The sequence below is a fragment of the Neomonachus schauinslandi genome, chromosome X (assembly GCF_002201575.2).
Source record: "Neomonachus schauinslandi chromosome X, ASM220157v2, whole genome shotgun sequence".
In the NCBI taxonomy this organism is placed as follows: Eukaryota; Metazoa; Chordata; class Mammalia; order Carnivora; family Phocidae; genus Neomonachus; species Neomonachus schauinslandi.
In genome coordinates this window covers 46,905,113-46,928,572 of record NC_058419.1, presented here as the reverse complement: position 1 = coordinate 46,928,572, position 23,460 = coordinate 46,905,113, and the positions used below count along the sequence as shown (strand labels likewise).

The 23,460-nt window shown below is 39.0% G+C and overlaps 1 protein-coding gene across 1 annotated transcript; it reads left to right on the top strand.

Annotated features, from left to right (window-relative positions):
- Positions 1-6,587: 6,587 nt before the first annotated feature.
- Positions 6,588-21,838, top strand: TNMD (tenomodulin). The gene is made up of 7 exons (XM_021694883.1): positions 6,588-6,856; positions 7,022-7,153; positions 16,000-16,140; positions 16,359-16,460; positions 19,193-19,346; positions 20,990-21,156; positions 21,454-21,838. Exons 1-7 carry the CDS (start codon positions 6,809-6,811, stop codon positions 21,661-21,663), a joined length of 954 nt encoding a protein of 317 aa, XP_021550558.1. The 5' UTR covers positions 6,588-6,808; the 3' UTR covers positions 21,664-21,838.
- The last annotated feature ends 1,622 nt before the right edge of the window (positions 21,839-23,460 follow it).

Here is a 23,460-nt window from a genome sequence, read left to right as displayed (position 1 = left end):
GACCAATGTAACCCACAATGCCAAAAGGCAGTGGAGCAGTATCAAACTCTTGAGAGAACCAAAGTGTGACCCCAAAATTTTATATGCTATCCCTTCAACATATTCTCAAGCATACAAAAGTTCAAGAAATGCAACATTTATGAGTGCTCCTTTTTAAAAAAACTAGTAAATGAGAAAATATAGACAACCAAGAGATATATCAAAACAAAGAACTCAGGCATAAAGAAGCTGTGATAAGAGGACTAATGGTAAGCATTGAATTCATTTAAACACAGAACCAAGACCAAATAAAGAATTTGGGGGGGAGCAGAAAGTAAAAATAATAAAATAACTAACAAAAATCAGGAGACAGGAGGAGAAGTGCAAGGGGGTCTCATTTTGTCACGTTTCATAATGATAGCTTATGTCCTCATATTTATAATAATGGTTTATTATGTACCAGTCACTATACCAAGTATTTTATATGTATTAACTCTTACTACTCACAACAACTCAATGAAATAGGCATTTTTAAATTCCCATTATAGAAATAAGAAAACTGAGGCACATAGGGATTAAATAATTTGTCCACCTTATAGCTAGTTAAGTTGCAGAACTGATTTGAACCTAAGCAGACTATTTCTAGAACCCATGCTCTTAACCAACCACCCAGGGAATCAGTCAACACTATCAAAAATTGAAACATGGAAATAAAAATATAATGACTACAACCTCTTTATATTTTTCAAATCTTTGATATTAACTTTAAAATAATCTTCAGAGACTTCTATTTTTTGAGAGGGAAGAAACATTTATCTGAAGTATATCAATCCTTTTCACTTCAATTTATTTTTCTTTTGTTCAATTCAAGTAATTTTTAAAATTTCATACTTTTTAAAATAGCATGTATATTACTTCTATTTAATTTTTTCTATTCATTTATTAATCCTATATAATAAAATTGATGCTCAGAATAACACTCATTAATCTTAGCAGCTAATGCATATGAAGTGTTTACTATCTTCCAACTAATAGAATGAGCATTTTAAATGGGTTCTTTCATTAAATTATCACAGCAATCTTATAAATAAGTACTATTTTTGTCCTCCTTTATTCAGATAAAGAAACTGAGGCTCAATAATAGTTATTCTTGGTTGCTGCAGATTTGGAAGGATTTTTTTCCCCTTTCTTGTGCTTTTCTATATTGCTTGTATATTTTATGAGTATCTTTTTTATAAAAATGTAAAAACCATTCTAAAAGTACATTTTTAAATAAATAACTGAAGATTCCCTGGGGCTTAGTCTTGAGCCTTTTTCTCTTTCTATTCTGCACTCTTTCTCTATACTATGTCATCAACCCCCATAGCTTTGAATACCATCCACAGGCAAATGGCTCGCAAATCTATAGTCATACCTTAGAGATATTGTGGGTTCAGTTCCAGATCACTGCAATAAAGCAAAAGTCACAATAAAGTGAATGAAATGAAATTTTTGGTTTCCCAGGACATATACAAGTTATGTATACACTATGCTATAGTCTATTAAGTGTGCAATAGCATTATGTCTAAATGTACGTAACTTAATTAAAAAATACTTTACTGCTAAAAAATGTTAACCATCATCTGAGCTTTCAGTAAGTCATAATCACTGATCACAGATCACCATAAGAAATATAATATTGAAAAGTTTGAAATATTATGAGAATTAGCAAAATGTGACACAGAGACACAAAGTGAACAAATGCTATTGGAAAAAAATGGCCCCAACAAACTTGGTCAATGCAGGGTTGCCACAAAACTTCAATTTGTAAAACATGCATTATCTGTGCTCAGGAAAGCAAAGCACAATAAAATGAAGTATGCCTGTATATTTCCACTCCAGGGACTGTCTTCGGAGCTCCAAACACATATGCCCAACTGCCAACTGGACATCTTTTGTATGATTCATACACACCTCAAATTCAACATGTCCAAAACCATATTCATTATCCCAAACTAGTCCTCCTCCATGTTTCCTGACCCCAGTGAATTGCACCACACTCCACCCAAATGCACAAACCAAAAATACACGAATCATTTTTTTATTCCTCCTTTTTTTTCTCACCCTGTATGTCCAATCTATCACCATGCATGTGCTACCTCTAAAATATATCCCAAATCTGTCTACCATCATTATTATCACTTCCTTAGTCCAGACTAATATCATCTCCTGACTGATTAACATTTTAAAATTCTTGCTTCAAGGGGCCCTGGGTGGCTCAGTTGGTTAAGCGACTGCCTTCGGCTCAGGTCAGGATCCCGGAGTCCTGGGATCGAGTCCCACATCGGGCTCCCGGCTCAGCGGGGAGCCTGCTTCTCCCTCTGACCCTATCCCCTCTCATGCTGTTTCTCTCTCTCTCTCTCTCTCTCAAATAAATAAATAAATAAATAAATAAATAAATAAATAAAGAGTCTGCCTTCAGCTCAGGTAATGATCCTGGAATCCTGGGATCAATCCCCACGTTGGGCTCCCTGCTCAGTGGGGAGTCTGCTTCTCCCTCTCCCTCTGCCCCTCCCCACTTGTGTTCTCTCTCTCGCTCACTCACTCTCTCTCTCTCTCAAATAAATAAGTAAAATATTTAAAAAATTAAAAAATAAAATCAAGTTCTTGCTTCCTTACAATTCATTCTTCTCATAGTAGTCAGAGAGATGTTAATAAATGAAAAAGGAATTGTGTATCTCCCTTGCTTAAAACACTTCAATGAATTCCCATTGCTCAAAAAGTTGAAAATAGAGCTACCATACGATCCAGCAATTGCACTACTGGGTATTTATCCCAAAGATACAAATGTAGGGATCCAAAGGGGTACGTGCACCCCATTGCTCTTGGAATAAACTTCAAACCCTTACTATGGCCCTTGTGGCAGAAACTATGAATTGCCTGCCCAATATGTTGCCTCATTCTATAACAAAACCAGCATTTTGTTAGGGGTAGTAATAGGCTGAGTTGAAAATAAAACCTCCCCATGGGGCGCCTGGGTGGCTCAGTCGTTAAGCACCTGCCTTCGGCTCAGGTCATGATCCCAGGGTTTTGGGATCGAGCCCCGCATCGGGCTCCCTGCTCGGCGGAGAGCCTGCTTCTCCCACTCTCCCTGCTTGTGTTCCCTCTCTCGCTGTGTCTCTCTCTGTCAAATAAATAAAATCTTTAAAAAAAAAAAAAAAGAAAAGAAAAAGAAAACCTCCTCAGACTCCAGTATAGCTAGAATTGGCCATCCAACCCAGTTCTAGCCAAGAAGATAAGCAGAAATCTACAAGATAGGGCTTCCAGGGAAACTCCTATTTTCCTGATGGAAAGAGACAGATTCAGCTGTCACATGTCTTTTGTCCTTTTGCATTCTCTCCTTTTTCCTGACTGGGTGTGAAACAGTCATCTTGGAAGCATGAAAATGGAAGTCATGCTCAAAGGATCACAGAGTAAAGATATGGAAGCTTGGGTCCTAGAACTTGCACAAACCCTGGACTGTTGATACTGAGGTTATCATGTCAGAAAAATAAACCTCTTATTTTGTTAAGCCACCATACCTTGTTTTCTTTTACATGCAGCTAAAAACAGTCCTAATAGACACAATCTTGTATGGTATGGTCCTTGTCTATCTCCTCAGCCTTGTCTTAGACAACTTTCCTCCTCCTTCACTGTTTTACAACCACATTGATTTTCCTTTTACTCTTCAAATACAAGATCTCTTCTGCTTCAGGGTATTTGCATGTGCTGTTCCTTCTGCCTGGGATAATCTTTTCCTCACTCTTTATCAGCTAACTTCTACTCATTTTTCAAGTCTGAGTTTAAGAGACATCTCAGCATGGACTTCCCTGACACCTCCAATTCAAATTAGGTGATTTCATAGCACCCTGAAATTTTCTTTCTTAGCATGTTTCATAATTTATATTTTTTTTCTTTATTTACAGGATCTTTTTCCTTCTAGTTTAACGTCTGTCTCCCCAGCTAGACTCAGAGCTTTATAACGTCAGGGACTGTGTTTGTCTTGTCTAAATATATGTCCAGCCCCTATAACAGTGCCTACCACATATAGGGCACTGAGTAAACAGTGCTAATAAATGAACAATTTACTGCAATTCCATGTGTTTTGTGCCATTTTCCCTGCTCTACTGAATCAGAATTAATCATTGCCCCCATCCTTCCATGGCATATTGCTTTGACCTCTATTTTAATTAAATACTTTTAACAAATAAGGCATGTTTTTAAAGATCTCAAAATCTGTTCAGGAGAAAAACACCTATAAGTGAACTAAAATGCAGTATAAGTGCAAGATTTAAAGTATGAGTAAGATACAAAGAAAGAACAAGGAAGGGAAATCCAAGCAAAGAGTATAGCATGTGCAAATGCCCCATAGTGTGAAAAAGCAGAGGGTGCTCAGTATCAATAAAGGGTAAAGTATAAGGAAGGCATTGGAGGCATAGTGTAACATTGTGGAGGGGGAAATCATCTAGCATAGTAAACATAGGTTTCTCCATGAGACTACTCTCATGACTTTCTCTTTTTTTCTAAGCTTGGTTAAGAATTGTAAAACAAATAAAACCATGACTTATATTTCATAAATTACATAATCAATTTCACACATAATTATGCCTGCAACAGTTGCAAAATTATTTTTCTTTGAGACATTAGGATGTGGATGAAGTCACATGTACATGCTTCATGGCCCTGCCCAGTAGAGAACCCCAGTTTACTCCATCTCTATGAAAGAAATTATCCAAAATCAAGGCTGGAGACGTAGGCAGAGTCCAGACCATGAAATGTCTGTGTTGTCACCATAAGTAGCTTTGATTTTATAGACAATGAATAGAAATGAAAGGATTTTAAGCAGGGGAAAGATTATCCCCAGATTTGCGTCTTAGAAAGAGCACCTTGAAGGCAATGAATTGGAGGCAAAGAAACCAGTTAGAATTCTAATGCAACAGTAAAAGTTGTTGCAACTAAGGCAGTGGCAATTGAGAATGGAGAGAACAGAATTGGAGAGATAATTCAGAGGCAAAATTGACTGGATTTAATAATTGATTAGGCATGGGATGAACAAGAAAGAAAAAACTAAGGATCATTTGGAGATTTCCATTCTAAAGACTAATCATCGTGTCATTTAATGAGGGAGATAATACAGAAAGAAAAGTATGTTTGGAAGGGAAGATAATTAATTCAGTTTGAGACGTGTGATATTAGAAGTGCTTATGAAATATCCAAGTGAAGAGATCCAACAGGTTAGAGAGACACATGGGTCTAGAGCCCTAAGAGAACAGCCTGGATTTGAGACCTCTTAGAGACCTAAACTAAGCTTTAATGGTAAACATAGGGAGGAAAGAATGGCTTTGAAGGATGTAAGAATTTAGAATCCACAAAATTTGGTGACTGATTAGATCAAGGGAATATTAAAAAGAGAGGGGAGTCAGGGACAAACCTCAGTTTTCTGGTTTTGGAGCCTGGTTGGATGATGGTTCCACTGTTATGGACTGAACTGTGCCCTTCACCCTACTAAACTCTTATGTTGAAGCCCTAATACTCATTATCTTAGAATGTAACTGTATTCTGAGATAGGGCTTTTAAAGAGGTAATTAAGTAAAAATAAGGTCATATGCATGGGCCCTAGTCCAATAAGACTGTTGTCCTCATAAGAAGAAATTAGGACATGCATAGAGAGAGAATGCCATGTGAACATAGAAGACCATCTACAAAGCAAGGAGAGAGGTCTCAGTATAAAGCAACTCTGCTGACACCTTGATCTTGGGCTTCCAGCCTCTAGAGCTGTGAGAATATAAATTTCTGTTGTTTATGCCACCTAGTCTGTGCTACTTTGTTATGGTACCTCTAGAAAACTAATATAACCACCAAGCAAGATTAAGAATATGGAGGAGAGTAGGTTGGGAAAAGGAGGTTTCAAAAGAAGAAGTTTTATGTGGGACATGTTGAGTTTGAGGTTTCTGAGGTACATCCAGGTAGAGATATTCAAATGCTTTGAAATTCAGGAGATAGAAAGGGATTATAGATACAGATTTAGAAATCATTGATATGCAGCTGACACTTTAAACTATAGGAGTGGGTGAGATCATCTAAGAAGAGTATATAGAGTTAGAATATAATCAAGATAGAACCATAAGGAATATTAACATTAAAAAACAGACTGAGGAAGAGAATTCAGGGAAGGAAAATAATCAGAGAGATAGGATGAAGAGAGAGAGAAAAAATGTATCATTAATCTTTTAATCTGGTTTTTAATTGTAATTAGTTGAGTACATATTGATCTCAGTCCTCAAAAAGTTTTATCATAATGGAGGAGGCAGTACCTTATTCATTTCTGAATCTCCAAGACCAAGTACAGTGCCTGACATTTAATATCCCTGCAATAAATATTTGTTAAAACAAGTGGAATTGAAATCAGGACTTCATTCCTTTTTTGTTTTGTTTGCTTATTTCTGGAGTGTGCAGCATGTATTGCCACTGATATTTTAAGTTCATAGTGAAAAATCATTTCAATGTGTCCTAGGTTTGGTCCCCTTCCAAGCCAACCCCCAGGACAATAGTTTTTATTATAACCTTCTGTCTTTGCCATTCTGGATGGAATTCTGTGCACAGAAGTTATATACATATATGGGTATATCTATGTAACAAATCACAGCACAGGAGCCCCCCGGGCTCCCTCAGGCTCTGGTATGACATATTTGAGCCATATAAATTCAGCTTCTCCTCTGGCATCTGTTAGCTGACTCACTTGCAACTCCACCTCAGCAGTGGTCTCTCAGTCCTCTCAAAGCAGGAAAAGAGTACTGTGTGCTGAGAGAGCATGGCAAAGAATCCTCCAGAGAACTGTGAGGACTGTCACATTCTAAATGTAAGTTGATTCATATTTTTTCCCTTTTGAGCAGAAGCATGGTTTCACAGATTTATCGTATCACAATGTGAACATTAGAAAGTAAAATCAAAGGTGACTTTGAAGTATGGCTTGCTATTTTAAGAGCTATTGTGTATTGTTTTATTCTCTCTGTTCTTTGCTTAGGCAGAAGCTTTTAAATCCAAGAAGATATGTAAATCACTTAAGATTTGTGGATTGGTGTTTGGTATCCTGGCCCTAACTCTAATTGTCCTGTTTTGGGGGGGCAAGCACTTCTGGCCGGAGACACCCAAAAAAGTAAGTAAATGCACATTAATATCTAATGCTTCTGTTTTGAGTTTGATTGAATTTAATTAGTGCTTGACATGTATATTACTCTGAAATGAAAATCATTAAGTCCCTTTTGCATATATTTTCTGGTGGTATGAAAAACTGAATCAAGATTTTGCTTTCTTTTATTTGCCTAATTATTTGGGTAAGGGAAAAATATGTTTTCTGTATTTCAGTTAATAGTAATAGGAGTAGAATTACGCACTTTTTAATAATGCTCGGCTTTAAGAAGTTAAGACTCCTCCTAGAAGCAAATTTTTACTGTAAGAAAAAAATACTTTTCATCTTTCTTTCAATTATCTGGGCAGAAGCTGATGGAAAGTAATTATACCACCACATAAGAAGAAATCACCAGAAATGGCAGCAAAGGATTTTCAGGGATTATGTTTCTGGCTTAACGCATCTGCTCTGAGGACAGGCAGCTAACTCCTTTTCAGAAGAAGCAATTCTCATACCTGACTTCACATGTATTTATGACTTAAAAACAAAAAAACTAGAGCTTTTTGGCTCCTCACCAGCCACAATTGTCACTGACCCACTGAGATAGTAATGCCACAAGGTAGAAACAAGTCATTAATCACAGGTACCTCCGAAAGCTTCTGATAGCGAGATCATTTGGTATACCTAGGTGGCCACTGTAGTTGATATTAGTGTACCTTAATGTTATGATTACTCCCAGACTCACATGCAATAAGCAAGTTTAGATGTGACCCAAAGAAAATCATAGTTCCTTGATGCTAACAATTTCCATTTAAGAGATAAGTAATAAATGTACAAGCTACAAGGTATGTAGATGGTTTTCTGTCTTTGCCACATTTTTCTCTCTGCATGTGGGTTGTTGTTACTTTTGCTATTAATCTGTTATCATGAGATGCTCATTTCTATTTCATAACAGTTGTAGGAAGAGAAGGGCATATATCCAGGAGGGAGAATGAGAGACAAGAAGAAAATGGGTTAGCATGGACTACTGAGAGCCAAAGGAATGATAGGAGCAGAGAGGAAAGAATATGGATAGATGAAAAAGGAGAGGCAAAGGAGAGAAAATAGAAAATTAACTGAACAAGTGTCCAAAAGAAAACAGAGAAATAAGGCATAGTTACCCTTGGATTCTTCACCTCTATTGCCATACCCAGTTTCATTTAGTCCCAGAGGCTATCTTATCAAGTTTAAATAGGAAGGAGAATGAAAAGCAAAGCAGCCCATCTTGTTGGTTCACCTTTTTATTTACACCTTGTTCCAGAAAGGATTTCAGGCATCACCCAATGCCTATAGTTATCCATTTTTCTCATTCTCTCTCTCTCTCCCCTCTCTCTCCCTCCTTCTCTCTCTCTCTCTCTCTCTCTCTCTCTCTCTCTCTCTCTCTCATCTCTTGCACTGTGCCCTGCTTCTGAACTACTTTCTGTTCACATTTCTTTCTAGAGAATCCACCTATATTCAGGCTATCAAGGTGGACAAAGAAATAGAGATCAGGAAGGAAACAGCAAATGAATAAAAGTGCCAAAATGCCTTCCAATCCAATTGGGCTACCACTTAGCCAATTCCCTAGGTAATGTGCTGCCCCACAAATTGAATATTATTGGATCCTTTAGACAATTATAGGTGAGTTAGAGGACAATAACCCCTTTTGTTCTCCATGGTCATAATGTACTTAACTGAGTGTGGTAGGTAGCTAGCCCTTTTGACCACCTGTGCAAGCATGACTAAACATGGGGCCAGATGGCCTTTCTTGTTTTATTGTAGCTGTTGGTACTGCAAATGCTATTTTGAAGTTTATGTGTTTTTCTAAACTTTCAATGTTATTTGCCTCAGTGCAACTATAAATGACTAAGTAAGACCTTGCTTTTATCTTGCAAGGTGCCAAACTCACTAACAGGGCCCATGGTTCCCTCTGCTTCCGTATTATATCATCTTTGCTTCTCACGTCAGTTCCCTTTTTAATGCATTATAAGGAACAATTCTGTGATTCCTCAAATCAAAAGTAAAACCTATTCAGTGCATGCACAGAAGAGGTGGGGTACGCTACCAAATAAAGTTTATCAAGAATCAAATGACTCGGGCGCCTGGGTGGCTCAGTTGGTTAAGCGACTGCCTTCGGCTCAGGTCATGATCCTGGAGTCCCGGGATCGAGTCCCACGTAGGGCTCCCTGCTCAGCAGGGAGTCTGCCTCTCTCTCTGACCCTACCCCCTCTCATGCTCTCTATCTCATTCTCTCTCTCAAATAAATAAATAAAATCTTTAAAAAAAAAAAAAGAATCAAATGACTCACGAAGTAATCCATCTTGGGATGTGCTTTTCAGCAAAGGGATTCTCAGAAATGAACAAAATTATTGCAAAGTAATCTGGTAAAAGACAATAGGTGTCTCCTAGGTAAACTTTTTCCACCATGAACAAAGGTTATTTGTTCCCCATTCCAACTGGGGAGTTGCAATTTATAGTCTTTGATATTTAAGTCCTGGCCTTCACCACAAGACCAGGCTGGGTCCATTGAAAACTAAAGAACCAGCTGGAGATGTGAATGCTTCCCTCAGTCTACCACTACCTTCAATTCCCAGACAGAGTCCAAGAGACCATCTATGTTTCCAATGGCTAAGATTGCCAATAAGTCTGCCTTGGAGTTGACTTATGAATCCTGGGAAGAGAAAAGTAGTCAGATTAGTCTTGGGAAAAGATTTGCAAAAGAAAAGGATCCAGGCATCTTGCACAAATTAAAGACTCTCCCCTTAAGAGTATGGCCTAGCAAGAAATAACAGCAGATTAAAATCCAGGCTCTTCTGGACTTTCCTTTACAACCTATGGGACCTGTGGGGACCATGGGGCCCTTGGTGAACAGAATTGTTGATGCTGTTGTGCTTATGGATGGAGAGATTTGTTGCTCTCCTGGGGCTTCCTCCAAGCTCTTAGTGTTTGCTCCTCTAGCCTCCATCATATCTCCTTTTTATTTCATTTTTTTGACATCTGTTTAAAGTAAACAGTATTTACTTAACGTCTTACATCTGGTGTTGACATTTCCATGCCAGTAAGTCGTTCTTTTCCTTCTATTACCTCCCACCTTGGTGTATACAAAAGATCCAGATTCCTGATCCCAAAGTAGGAGTAAAACATGCTTGATTACCTTTCCTCACCTCAGGCTTGAGCACACGTGCACGCATGCATACACACACACACACACACACACACACACACACTCCAGAAACAGAAAGGCATCAAAATGAAGTGAAACAAAAAGGATTAACTCTGGGGTAGCTGCTGCACTCCCTTATAGGCTACAGACCCCTAACCCACAACCACATATAGGAGCCACTTGAGCTGAATGAAAGCCAGACCATCAAATTCTGTATTCAGCTTTCTCAACTAAGCAGAAGGGACCTATTCAGTCCCAGAGATTTTGAGAGCACATCACAATGAGGTTCCACTTCCAGGCAGTGACTGCTCAGGGATATTTGAAGCCAATTCCCTAGAGGAACATTCTTCTTTAAACCTCCCTGCATTACACATTTAACTTGAAACAATTAGAAGCCAACTCCCCAGCTAATTAATCCAACATGGAGAAAACAAGTCATAAAAATCCCAGCCTTTAAACCAACAATTTATAGATGCAGCACAGACCTTATAACCTATCCCCTCTAACCCTTTGAAGAATGAGGCAGAAAGATGATAATTTAAATAAATGAAATTCTGCCCTTCCTGCCATATCTAGGAACTGCCTGGTGACTTTAGGGCTCTTTAGAAACTGTAAGTCCTAAGGCCACACAGCAATCAACAGATTACTGGGAGCGTCTTCATAACTCCTACATACTATCAGAATGACAAGAGAAGTGGTAGGGATAGGTGGGCATCCTTCTGCCCTCTCCCCCCAACCTCAACTACAAATAATCATTAAGACAGCCTCACCCAGGTTTGCAAGCCCAATTATCATCATAGGCTAGAAATCCTTTGCTTAGAAAAAACACTTCCTTGCTAAGTCTGGATCCAGCTTTCCTGGGCCTGTTTCTCTAATGCTAGCATTGGCCAGAGACCCACTTTCTTCTTCTTCTACTCCTCTTCTTAGCACACAATTGATACAACTCTCCTTCCTGAGTTCCCTGGGCTTTCCTACACAGCGGTTTGGTGGATAAAATGTGGGTCTGGAGAAGCATTCATACCCTCAAGGAAAAAGTTGGAGTTGTAGCTGAAATCTCTTTAGCAGAGGGACTGAGCTTCTCCAGATGGTGCCACATCGGCATTTTAAAAAAGAAGACTTCTCTTCATTTCATTTTCCTCCCAAACCATTGCAGGAGCAAAGTCCATCCTCACACAAACAGCAACTCTCACTGGGCCAACTTTTGCTCTGAGCTATTAGGAGGCAGCCCCAATTATGTGTACCAGGACTCTGGCTACTGTGGGCACATTCTTATTCAGTCCCTTCATTCTCCTAAGGCAGCATTTGCTGAGCAACTTACATGGCACCAGCAAGGGAAACCTGGGTCCTCAAAGGGAGCTGTCTTTCAGCCACTGAGAGTGGCATTGGGGCTGTATAAGGAAAGCAGCCAGGTGATTAACAGGTAGTAGCAGTCCGATCATCAACCTAACAGGTGTTAGCCCAAATCTGAGCAGAACTAATTTTGTCAACTACTCAACATTGCATCTGGCAAGGCATGGGAGATAAAGATGGGAACTGAAACTCCAGAGAAACTTGGTGACTTGCCCAAGGTCACACAGCTTTTAAGTGGCAAAGTTGAGGCTAGGACTAGAACATGGTCTAAGGATTCTTTCTACTGTTCTTACGTTGCATTTAAGAATAAGGGGTGGTGGGGACAGTGGGCATGGGATAACTTCCCAGCCAACTTGAGTCTATAGATGAAAGAAATGGTTTTTTTCTTGTTGAAAAAGAGGAATGTCTGTGCTGCTTATGCCAATTTTTTTCAGGGCTGAGAACTGGTGATTGAAGATGCAGAAGTCCAACTTTGCATAAGAAACAATCTGTCTGCTCTGTGTTGGTAAAGAAATACCCAGAGGCCCTTTAATTCCCACAGGCTAGGTTGGTAATAAAATGGTACAATGCATGCTCTTCCCTTCCTTCCAGCCTAACACCTGCTAGCCAGCTATTCTGAGCATGTATTTCACCTTTGGAGAGTGTACCTCATAAACAGACAGTAAAGGATGAAGGTGGAGAGAAGAGCAGCTAGATTAATCACAGGCTTCAAGAGGCAAACTTAAGCCAAAAGTCCTCAAATCCCTTTTAGGAAAGGCTAAAGGTACTTGCCCCCAGAACAGATCCATCACACTGAAGTCTCTGGCAACATTACTTTTTATAAAAAGCTTTCTTTTCTACTCTCAGAGATTGCCACAGACTGAGGCAAGAAACAGGGAAAATTGTGAAAGGGGGATGTTAGGGCTCATTTGCTACCTGAGTGGAGGCTTTAACTGGATTGAGGAAAGAATTCCTGGGCAGGGAAGAGAAATGAGTTTGTTTTTGCTCCATGTTTTCTCAGTGTGCTCTTCTTACATCTCTCACTGCCTGAACTGAATCACATATCTATTTCATTTCACATCTGAGTCATATTCCACTCCATAGGCTTCCCTGTCCCACTCCAGTGTTCTGGTCCTTATAATTAAGAGCAGCCCTACATGTGGGTAGAATAGGAACCTATTTGAGTTGTGCTGGAAGGATGCCCTTGCCTCCAAAATATCTCTTATTCCTGGTGTCATTCTTCTTAAAATCCATCATTAGTAATTCATTCCTTAGAATTAAGTATTGCACTCAATTTTTAAGAGACAAATACCCATCCCGATCATCTTAGTGTGAAATCATTTGTCAAATTGATTTCTTCTTTGACATAAGGGACCTGGCACTCCATGAGATTCCAAGATGTCTAGACAGGAGACAAAGGGATAGAGGGAGATGGGAAGAAGGGGAAGGACTAAGAAGGTACAAAGTGAACAGGATATGAAAAGAACTAGGTTCCCTAGAAACACCAATGATTAACTTTCCCCATTTGCCAACTTGACAGACGTGTACTCCTCATCACACTCTGTCCTTGCTCTGTCCTTCTTGAAGTAAAGCTGAGTTGGGGGGCAGTGTGAGATGAGCTACTGAGAGCCCAGTCATACCTCTCTCAGGCCAGTCATCCTCTCTCTGCTTTAGTTAGTGCCTGGAAAGGACAAAACCATTTATTCCTTCCTCTCCAGAAAGACCCTCAGCCCCTGAGCCAGTGAGCTTAGTAGAGAGAAAAGTATTTCTGAGGCCAAAGTCATGAGCTCAGTCTTCATATGGGCCAGTGGAACTTGCATAGCCATTACCCAGGCAATGTGCTCCACAGGGACCTGGGCGAGACAGTATGTCTGGATTTGCTCAAACCCATCCCCAAACAGTCCAAAGTGGGCCACAGGCATCATCTTCCTAGACAAGGACAGTCTGTTCTAAAAGGACATCTTTGATAGCAGAATTCCATCTGGGTGAATATATAGCTTTCCACCCCCACCCCTTATCCAGGATTCACATATAAATGAAGTCTTTCTGATCTCACTCCATTTAGCAATCTATCACTGCTTTAAAAAAAAAAAAAAAGCCAAGAAGCTGGTTAGTGGATACAATCAGAATTGACCCCTTCTTCTCCATCAAAACAAAAAACAAAACTAAACTAAACAAAAAACCAAAAAACCTCTTTGAAGGAATGTTGAAAGTAATCAAGATCTGCTGAGCTTGGCAGTTTCCAATAGTTTTCATCTAGCAAGGTGTCCAAATGAAGTGCATTGCCAACAGTGCAGGAAAACTCATTCCACAGAAGTACACTGAAATTCTAAATGTCACCAGTATGGTTCCATAGTCTTCTACTAATGATTGAAAATACAGCCTCTATTTTTCTTTTGCCCAGGTAGGCAGCATTCCAACATCCCCTAGTCTCTAACCTCATTTTTCCATGCAATAATCCATCAGTAGTGTTACTGATGAAACAAACACCTCACCCCACCCCCAATGACTAGTAGTGTCGACATTTGTCTCAACAATGGATAGTATTTCTGAAGAAATTCCCTCCTTTTGGGAGATCTGACAAGACCAGATCTGAAGTAGATGCCTCTGTCCTCTACTTAGGTCAGGCTGACTGAGAGTTCAATTTGTTGCCATAGGTAGAAGTTTCTCAAGCTGGCTGCAGAGCTGGAATTGAGGACATATTTATAACTAGAAGCAAATAACAAGCCTAAAGGAATTTGTTTGCTACCTGTCACAAACCAGGCCAGATTTCCTGAGTTAACTGCAGTGGCTGGAAGGTTGTAAATACCATTTTCCTTCCCCTTTTAAAGTATGGTTTCTTAAAAGACATTGCCAATGTTCAAAATGTCTCTTTATGAAGATGAGAATTTGTCATTGGTAGGAAAAACTTATGTTGAATACTTAATACTTAATTGAGTACACTCAATACTTAAGCATTGGCCCTGTCCAAGGCACTGTAGAGACAAGGAGGTAAATGACATTGTCTCTTCCTATTCAGCAGTTACATAGACTTTTCACACTTGATATAACATTGTTTCTACAAACCCTTCCAACTCGTTTCTCTACTTCAGTTGTGGAAAATTTGACCAGGTTAAACTAACATTTAGTCACAGACACTGGCAGACATTAAAAAGCAACCCAACCCAGTACAAGCTCTAAAATGCTATCACTGGGAACCATATCATTAGAAAGCAACGTTGGCTCTATAGATGACTTGTTTTAGGGGGATTTTAGTTTACCCAGTTTTTTTCCTAAGGAAAAATGAGTATGATAGCAGATGGCCTCCTAACAATAGGGATAAGACAGATTTCCACATGCCCATCAGGTCTGGCTTGGTTTATGATAGGTAGTGAATTACTTTAGGTTTGTTGTTTGTTTCTAGCTACAAATGTGTCATCAGTTATAGCTAATGGGCTTACTCCTATACTGGGACACTTGATGGGACTGGTCCTCTTGGTCCTAAGAAAAAAATTGTCACTTTTAGAGGGCCGGAGAGAGTCTGGGGTTTTGCTACAACCACTCAAGAATGACCTGATAAGAAGCCTTTCCAAGGCACTGTTCTTGGAAGATACCATATTACTTAGTGCGGGGCACTTGACACAGTTGCTGAATTCTATATACAGGAGAACTTGAAGCCAACTGAATTAGGTTTGGAAAACAGAACGCAGGAAAAAACTGAGTGGGTTTGATTAGCCCATAAAAGAGAAGGTCAGGGGAAGGCAATAAATGTTTCCTGGAGTTGAAAGGGAAAAAGGATGCAATTGAGGTCAGGGTAAGACTATTACCTAATATTGGCCAAGGAGAATGGTCTTCAGATTCTAAAAAAGACAGACCCAAGACTATTGAGGTAATATTAAAGCCCTGGATAGATAAGGAAATAAAGAGCAATACCTAAGCATTCTAAATGTGTTCAAATCTCTTTCTCAGCCCCAGTGAATTTCAGGGGGAGAGAGGGGGTGAGCACTTGGAAAGGAAGTGGTAACTTAAAGAAGCAGCATCAGTTTAACATAAGGGGAAAATACTTTACAGGCTGGTTTGCAAAAATATCATTTGCTATTTAGTCCAGGCTGCCAAGAAAACTGTTGGAATTTTAGTGATTAGTTCAGCAACTTGGGTTGAATACAAAATACCGGTTCTGAAGGGATCCCCATATCAGCTCCAGTGCCAAAAAGCACCTCACTTTAATCTTGAGTCTCAGAGAAATCCCAATGGTAAGCTGCTGAGATGGCACCTCACCACAAAGGCTCCAGAAAGAGAAGGTGCCCCAAATATTATGCAATTAAAGTGTCTTATGAAGGGACACACCGAGTATCTTAGAGCTTGTTTTCCTCTGTTATTCCAGACATATGACATGGAGCACACTTTCTACAGCAATGGAGAGAAGAAGAAGATTTACATGGAAATTGATCCTGTGACCAGAACTGAAATATTCAGAAGTGGAAATGGCACTGATGAAACATTGGAAGTACATGACTTTAAAAATGTAAGTTGGATATTCCCCCTCTCAAGGGTTCCCACTTAAAATATTAGAACATTTTAGTCAAGTTAAAAATAGCCTTAAGGCTCCACTTAATTTATAAGACAAAGCTTTCCTTTGAATTCAGATTTTGCCATCCTGGGGCCTTAACGGATCAGGGAACTCATTAACTTTGGCTATTTCAGGAAGTTTTGTTTTGTTTTGTTTTGTTTGTCTGTTTATAGGGTTACACTGGCATCTACTTTGTAGGTCTTCAAAAATGCTTCATCAAAACTCAGATTAAAGTGATTCCTGAATTTTCTGAACCAGAGGAGGAAATAGATGAGGTACGTAAGAATATTAATAGTGGTAGGAAAAGCCATCATTTATTGGGTGTTAACTATGTGCCAGATATTGTACTAAATGCTTTACTCTCATTTGATTCTCACAATGACCCTATAGGTAGGTGCTATCATTATCCCCATTTTCCCATGTGGAAACTTGGTTCAGAACCAAAAAGTGACTTGCCCAAGGTCATACGGTGACGAGCAGATTGGGATCTTGAACTCAGGCCTTTCAGAAAACTAAAGTTCATGCTGTTAGGTGCACAACTGTACTTTTATACGTGGGTAGCCTTTAACATTATGTACATTTGCTTCCAAACCAAAGTTCTAGTTAAGAGGGGTAAGTTGGAGGAACAAAAACAATCCTGCTTAAAGATAAAGTCTTAAAAAACAAAAGTCCCAAGACCACCTGAGATCCTTGCCACTTTATCACACTGTGGCATTCACTCATTTTAAAAATTTTAGTTCATTCATTACCATTGTATGCTGGGCTGCTAATGGAATAATCTGCATTTAACCTCACTTGGAAAGGCAAAAGCAAAGAAGGTGAGAACTACAGTGTAATACAAATTCTCTGAAAACATAATGCCAGGCCAGGGTAAGGTAACCTAAGATACTGGTGCAATCACTAAATGGCCCCCGAAAGCCTAGTGGAGATGGAGGATTATGGCCTAAAACACAGCCACCACTAAAGCCCTTCAAGCTCTTAATGTTTCCCTGATGCTCTGTCTGTAACTAAAGTGTGTTGCTATCAGTGAAGCAATAAGGCGAACCTTAGCTAAGGCCATCTTGTGGCAACACATTCCCCCTGTAGCCAGAAGAAACAAATGTTTGTTTGGTTTGTTTGGCTTTGTTTTAGTGTTTAACTGGCAAATCTAAAATGAAATTATGGCAATGGCACCGTGGTCTCTCTATATACTGTAAAGACCTCTTTCTTCTCTCTCTCCCCCATTCTTTTTCACTATCTTCCTATATAGCTCTTTCCATTTTAATTCTCGCCTACCCATTTATCTTTTGCTTTTGCTTTTCTTATTGTGGGGGCGAGGGAGGGTGAGGTGGGATAGGGAGCACTTTATCCTTTCCTTTACCCAAGTCTCAGAGCTATCATTGGTTCTCCCAGACATGCCACTGGTCTCCTTATGGCCAGAAAAATTACAGGCCTTAGTTACTAGAATTTCCAAGAAAAAGAAGAAGCTTTCCCAAAGATGATGCTCTGCTCTCAAGGCCTATGGTAGTGAAAAATTTGGGAGATTTTTTTAAAAATAAGCATAAATTCAATGCATCTGAGGAACAGAACTTCCAGGATATTAGAAATTGCTGCAGGAGGCAAGGGTAAGATGAAAGGAAAATCAATAGGATAAAAAGGTACTATATGCTGCTTTTTACAGAAAATAATGTAAACATTTGAGTAGGGCCAGCCAGCAATTAAAGCCCTAAACTAAAACAAGATTAATTTTTCTGAAAAGATAAAGGCAAAGGCTCATAATGTCTCATTTTGGCCCTAATTTATTCCTCAATTTTGCCATATCTTTTAAATAACATAAGTATTTATCTCGTGATAGTGAGATTACTTTACCTTCAGAAAATCCATATATGTGTGTATATATATATATTCATTCAGGCTACAGACTTTTTTATGAAATAAGTTTGTGGTTCTGGATGACAAAACCCCTCTTATTCTATAGTTTTCACTACTGTATCTATGGTTTGTGCATGCTAAACATGCAGAGTAGTTATATAAATAGCCTTGATTTTGCTAACAAAGCTAGTCAGCATACCAACCTCCTTTTTTCTACAGTCCCTTTCAATGCATCCCAAGGTCTTTACAGACTCAAGGGCAAGGGAGCTAAGACTTTCGAGTTTTAAATGACTAGGGGAAAAATTATACAAAGCCATATTTCAGAGAACAAATAAAAACACTGAAATCATAAAGCTAGAAAGCAACCAAAGAGAAAAGTAAAAGCCTTATTAAGAGTAGGGGAAATGTCAAGGCCTAAAAAACAAGTGAGTAAGAAGTAGGTATACAAGGTAACTACTTCCGGTACAAGAAACCAAAGAGAAGGCAGTGTTCTTGATAATGGAAGAAAAAAAAAAACTCTGTAAGACAAACTGTATACATCTAGGGTGAAAGGAGTAAAATAGTGGTAAGGCCAGTGAAGTCACAAGCTGGAGACTTGACTTTAAGACAAAAAAGACATCTTTTGTACTACAACTAGCCACCATTAACAGACAAATCTTGTAAAACCCAAATATTAGGTTCGGTTGTTATGTAATTGATCTCACCAGCTTGGACTATAAGAGTTTTTTCAGCTTGAGATCAAATCCTGTTTGTAATCTTAGTTGCAAGCCTAAAACATGCTGGCACTCACAACATCCATTTAAAAGGGCAAAAACAAATGTAAATCACTCAGGATTCCAGAAGCCCAATTAAAACATACATGGCCCAGTGGGAGGCCCAGAAAATGATGGATAGCCTTCCTAGCTGTGAGTGAAATGGTAGCAGAGAAAACTCCTGTTACGGTAAGCAGCCTTACTGTTAGACCCCCAGAGAGGGATCAGTTGTTAACTCTCCCAAGGGCACCTACTGTATGCACATGACAAAGCTAGTTCACTGGCAGCCCTGGGATTGGAATTGTTATTCAGACTCAAAATAGAGTGTTTTCCAGTATCCCATAATGTCTCACTCATTTTATTAATTTCTCCTCCTATCCCTACCTTGAACTTACTTCTCTCAGAATGAAGAAATTACCACAACTTTTTTTGAACAGTCCGTGATTTGGGTCCCAGCAGAAAAGCCTATTGAAAACCGAGACTTTCTGAAAAATTCCAAAATTCTGGAAATTTGTGATAATGTGACCATGTATTGGATCAATCCCACTCTAATAGCAGGTATGCCTTCTTCTCCTCCTCCTTTTTCTCCTCCTCTTTCTAAAGTCAATAACAGGTTAATGTTCCCATCATTTAGAGACTACATTTCTAAGAAAACAAATGATCAGCTTATATCTTCTTAGATGAAACTGTATATGCTGACTGCCAAGGAAAGAAGGAATTTTTTACAGCCAAGTTATATATCAGATAAATTAATGCTGACAAGCTTTTAAATATCCCAGCAAAGGTAATGTCACCCTAATGTGACTAGTGATAGCAAAAATCTAATCTTTCTTTGCACATCTATATTCAGTGCAGTCAGGATACCAAACTATTCCTCAAACCATTATGTACCCAACCCAAGAACAGAGGAGAAAAGAGCCAAACAATGTCCTGTTGTCTCAAGAATGATTCTGTGTCTCAAATGGCGGCATTCCCCCCGAGAAGATAGGACAGTCACTATAATACAAATTTCTTTGTGGCTGTTTTAGGAATCACTATAAAAGTGATTGAGTGCTACAGCTCTAGAGTAGAAGAGTCCAGCTCTCAACTTCCAGTCAGCTCATAAAGAAGGCAAAGGTCTCTGGACATCTTATTTTGCCCAGCTAACAGAGAGTCCAGCCTCCCTCATTCTAGACAGCCTAGATTACCATATTACTCAAGAGAGGCCACTCTAACCAGTGCAGGCATCTACTGGTACTCTTTGGCAGCTTAAAAAAAAAGGTGACTAAATACAATGTGATATTCTGGACTGGATGCTAGAAATTCTGCTTCAGCATTCTTTTTCTAAAAGACATTAGTGGAAATAATGATGAAATCTGAATAAAGTCTATAGTTTACTTAATAGTATTGTACCAATGTTAATTTCTTAGTTTTCATAATTGTACCATGGTTATGTGAGATGCTAATATTAGAGGAAACTACATAAAGGGTATATAGGAATTCTGTACTACCTTTGCAACTCTTCTGTAAATGTAAGATTATTTCTAAATAGGAAGTTTTTTTTTTTTTTAATTTAAGACAGGAAAGAGAGGGGGAAAGGGAGGAAGACAGAGGGCACCGAATCAAATCCAGCAACTAAAAAATATTTACTGAGCACCTATCATAGGTAAAATCATTATGGGAGACTCCTAGGTTCCCTGTCTTCATTTTTTTTAAGATTTTATTTATTTATTTATTTATTTATTTATTTATTTATTTATTTAAAAGAGAGAGAGCATGTGAGCAGGGGGAGGGGCATAGGGAGAGAGAGAGAGAATCCCAAGCAGACTCCACACCCAGCATGGAGTCCCACACAGGGCTCGATCCCAAGATTCTGAGATTATGATCCCAGCCAAAACCAAGAGTCCAACGCCCAGCTGACTGAGTCACCCAGGTGCCATCCTCATCTTTAAAATTAGGATGCTAGTAAGGCAAAGCAGTAAGTGTTTGATGCCAAATGAGCAAAGAATAGGTCTGTGTACATTAGAATAGTCAGATTTGTTTTGGGAAATCTCTTCAAAATTGCAGCTGTAGGAGTTTGGAAAAGTGGTTCATGTTTGCCTAAATGATGGCAGTGAGAAGACACAATGAAAAACTGTATTCCCAACACCATAACCCCAAGCACTTCTTTCAGGAACCATTTGCAAAGCAGGTGAATCACAACTTTGTGTTTATTACCTTAGTTTCAGAGTTACAAAACTTTGAGGAGGATGGTGAAGATCTTCACTTTCCTACCAATGAAAAAAAAGGCATTGAACAAAATGAGCAGTGGGTGGTCCCTCAAGTGAAGGTGGAAAAGACCCGCCATACCAGACAAGCAAGTGAGGAAGAACTTCCAATAAATGACTATGTGAGTTACGTTCATATTACTCTTGTTAGAGGGATAGCAAAGAGCCCTCAAAAAACTCACTACCCCTTAGATCAAAGTCACTAAATGGAGAATGGTCATTGTTTTAACAAAAAAATATTTAAGAAACATGGAATCCCTAAGAGGTTCATTCATAATCAATCTTGATCAATCTTGATCAGACTAAGGAATTTAACTTCTCATCAGTCCCCAACTCATGTAGTCTTGTAGTCCTTCCCTGCTTGGTGGGCCTCTTCTTGGTGAAGCTTCCCCTCCAACCCCGGTTTATTCTTCTTTCAGACTGAAAATGGAATAGAATTTGACCCCATGCTGGATGAGAGAGGTTATTGTTGTATTTACTGCCGTCGAGGCAACCGCTACTGCCGCCGCGTCTGTGAACCTTTACTAGGTTACTACCCGTATCCATACTGCTACCAAGGAGGGCGGGTTATCTGTCGTGTCATCATGCCTTGCAACTGGTGGGTGGCCCGCATGCTGGGGAGGGTCTAATGGCAAGTTTGAGCTCAAGTGCTTAAACTTCTGGCAGCCAACATATAATAAATGCATGCTATTCATATGAATTTCTGCCTATGAGGCATTTGGCTCCTAGTAGCCAGCACTCCAGAATTACTTGTAGGTAATTCCTCTCTTCATGTTCTAATAAACTTCTACATCATCATCAATGGCCTGATTGCTGCTGAACACACTGGGTAAGTGTTTGCTAAGAATGTTTCCTGCAACTGAAATGGAGCAGATCTGTCTAACATGGATGACAATGATGGAAACTGGCATTGTATCAGGTTTGAGGAGTGGAAAAGGGCAAAGCATAAGGATTCTCAAATACCGTAGTTTACTACGCTGTATTGAGAAAGTGGAAATGAGGGGCTGATGAAAAACTGTCCCCATAAATGATGCATAAAAACTTGTCCTTTTGTGCGTAGCCCCAGTGTTTAATTATCTGAGAGACATATTGTGGTCTTGCTCAAGCATCTGTTAAGCTGCTGGACAGGCAGTGAGTCACAGCAGGCCAGCACTAAAATATTCCAAGTGCTCAGATTCAGCAAAGGAGAAAGCTAACCTAGCAAAAAGGGTCCCAGCTCTCCTCCTGTAAACAAGAACTCAACTTTGGACAAATTCAACACTTTATAACCTTCAGGTCTGTCTTTTCTTCAGATCAGTATCTGGTTACATAACTTTCCAAAGCAATTGTCTGGAAAGGGGGATCCATAAATATCATTCACAAAAACAGGCATCATAGGAAATCACCGAGCTGAGGAATCAAATGGGATTTTTTTTTCCCCTCCAAAACCACAAGGAATTAGCGGTATGCCACTTTCTTAAAGGAAGGGTAAGGCCTGGTTTCCAATACCCCAATACTTTGCTTGGGAAAGAGAAAAGGGGCAAAGGAGAGAGAAAAAGCAGTGGTCAGAGGGTAATGTTAACCTTGATGTCCCAGCCAGTTCTAGTTTCAAAATCTTTGTCTACCAATCTGTCACACCTTCTAGTGTCATTTGACTCTAACCCCTTCTTGCTCAACTTCAAGGTTAATGTGTCATGAGCATATCTGTCTGGCACTTTCCATCAGAAAAGCATTTTCAAAGAGTAAAATCTTTACCAAGATGCCTGCGGACCAGGAGTCATTTCCCCCTTTTTAATAGTTGAGGAAGCAAATAGAAACAGATTTGCCCAAGGCTGAGTTAAAATTAGCCAGTCATTAATTGATAATTAGCATACATGCCATACTTGCATTACCAGTTTTCACAGAATGAGCAATTTCACATATCTAAAAATGCAGCATCACTGAAAATATTTCCTTTTTTATTAATGATTTAGAAGACAACTGAGAATTTTGGAATACTTCAATTATCATAATAAACATTAATTTATAGCTGAAATATAAAAATGCAAAAAAATATGAGATTAATTTGAGGTTGTATGGACTTGATGATGTTCTCTATTATTGTAAAAAATTATTCATTTTTAACAATGGTTTTTAAGATCAGCCAATAGTTTTAAATTCCAAAGACATGCAATTTTATGTGGTCTACATTGTACTATATATACTATGCTCTGTGGGGTACAAATGAAGTAGAAGGTATACTCCTTATTTCCAAAGAAAAATAAGACACCCAAAATTTATAAGCCTAAGTACAGAAATTTAGACATAACTACAATTGTATAAGGCATGCTATATACATGTGCATAAACACACAGACAGATGCACACACACACGCATGGTATAGAAAGCTCCATGTCATATTTTAGGGCTAAGAGTTCCTTTTCACATTATTTAATTAAGGAAGCATT

What these genes read in the sequence shown, in the direction of transcription:
- TNMD (XM_021694883.1), top strand. Translation starts at nt 6,809, where the DNA reads ATGGCAAAGAATCCTCCAGAGAACTGTGAGGACTGTCACATTCTAAAT. An exon ending in AGGACTGTCACATTCTAAAT is followed by an intron (nt 6,857 to 7,021) that starts GTAAGTTGATTC and finishes TTCTTTGCTTAG; the next exon opens with GCAGAAGCTTTTAAATCCAA. An exon ending in CAATCCCACTCTAATAGCAG is followed by an intron (nt 19,347 to 20,989) that starts GTATGCCTTCTT and finishes TTATTACCTTAG; the next exon opens with TTTCAGAGTTACAAAACTTT.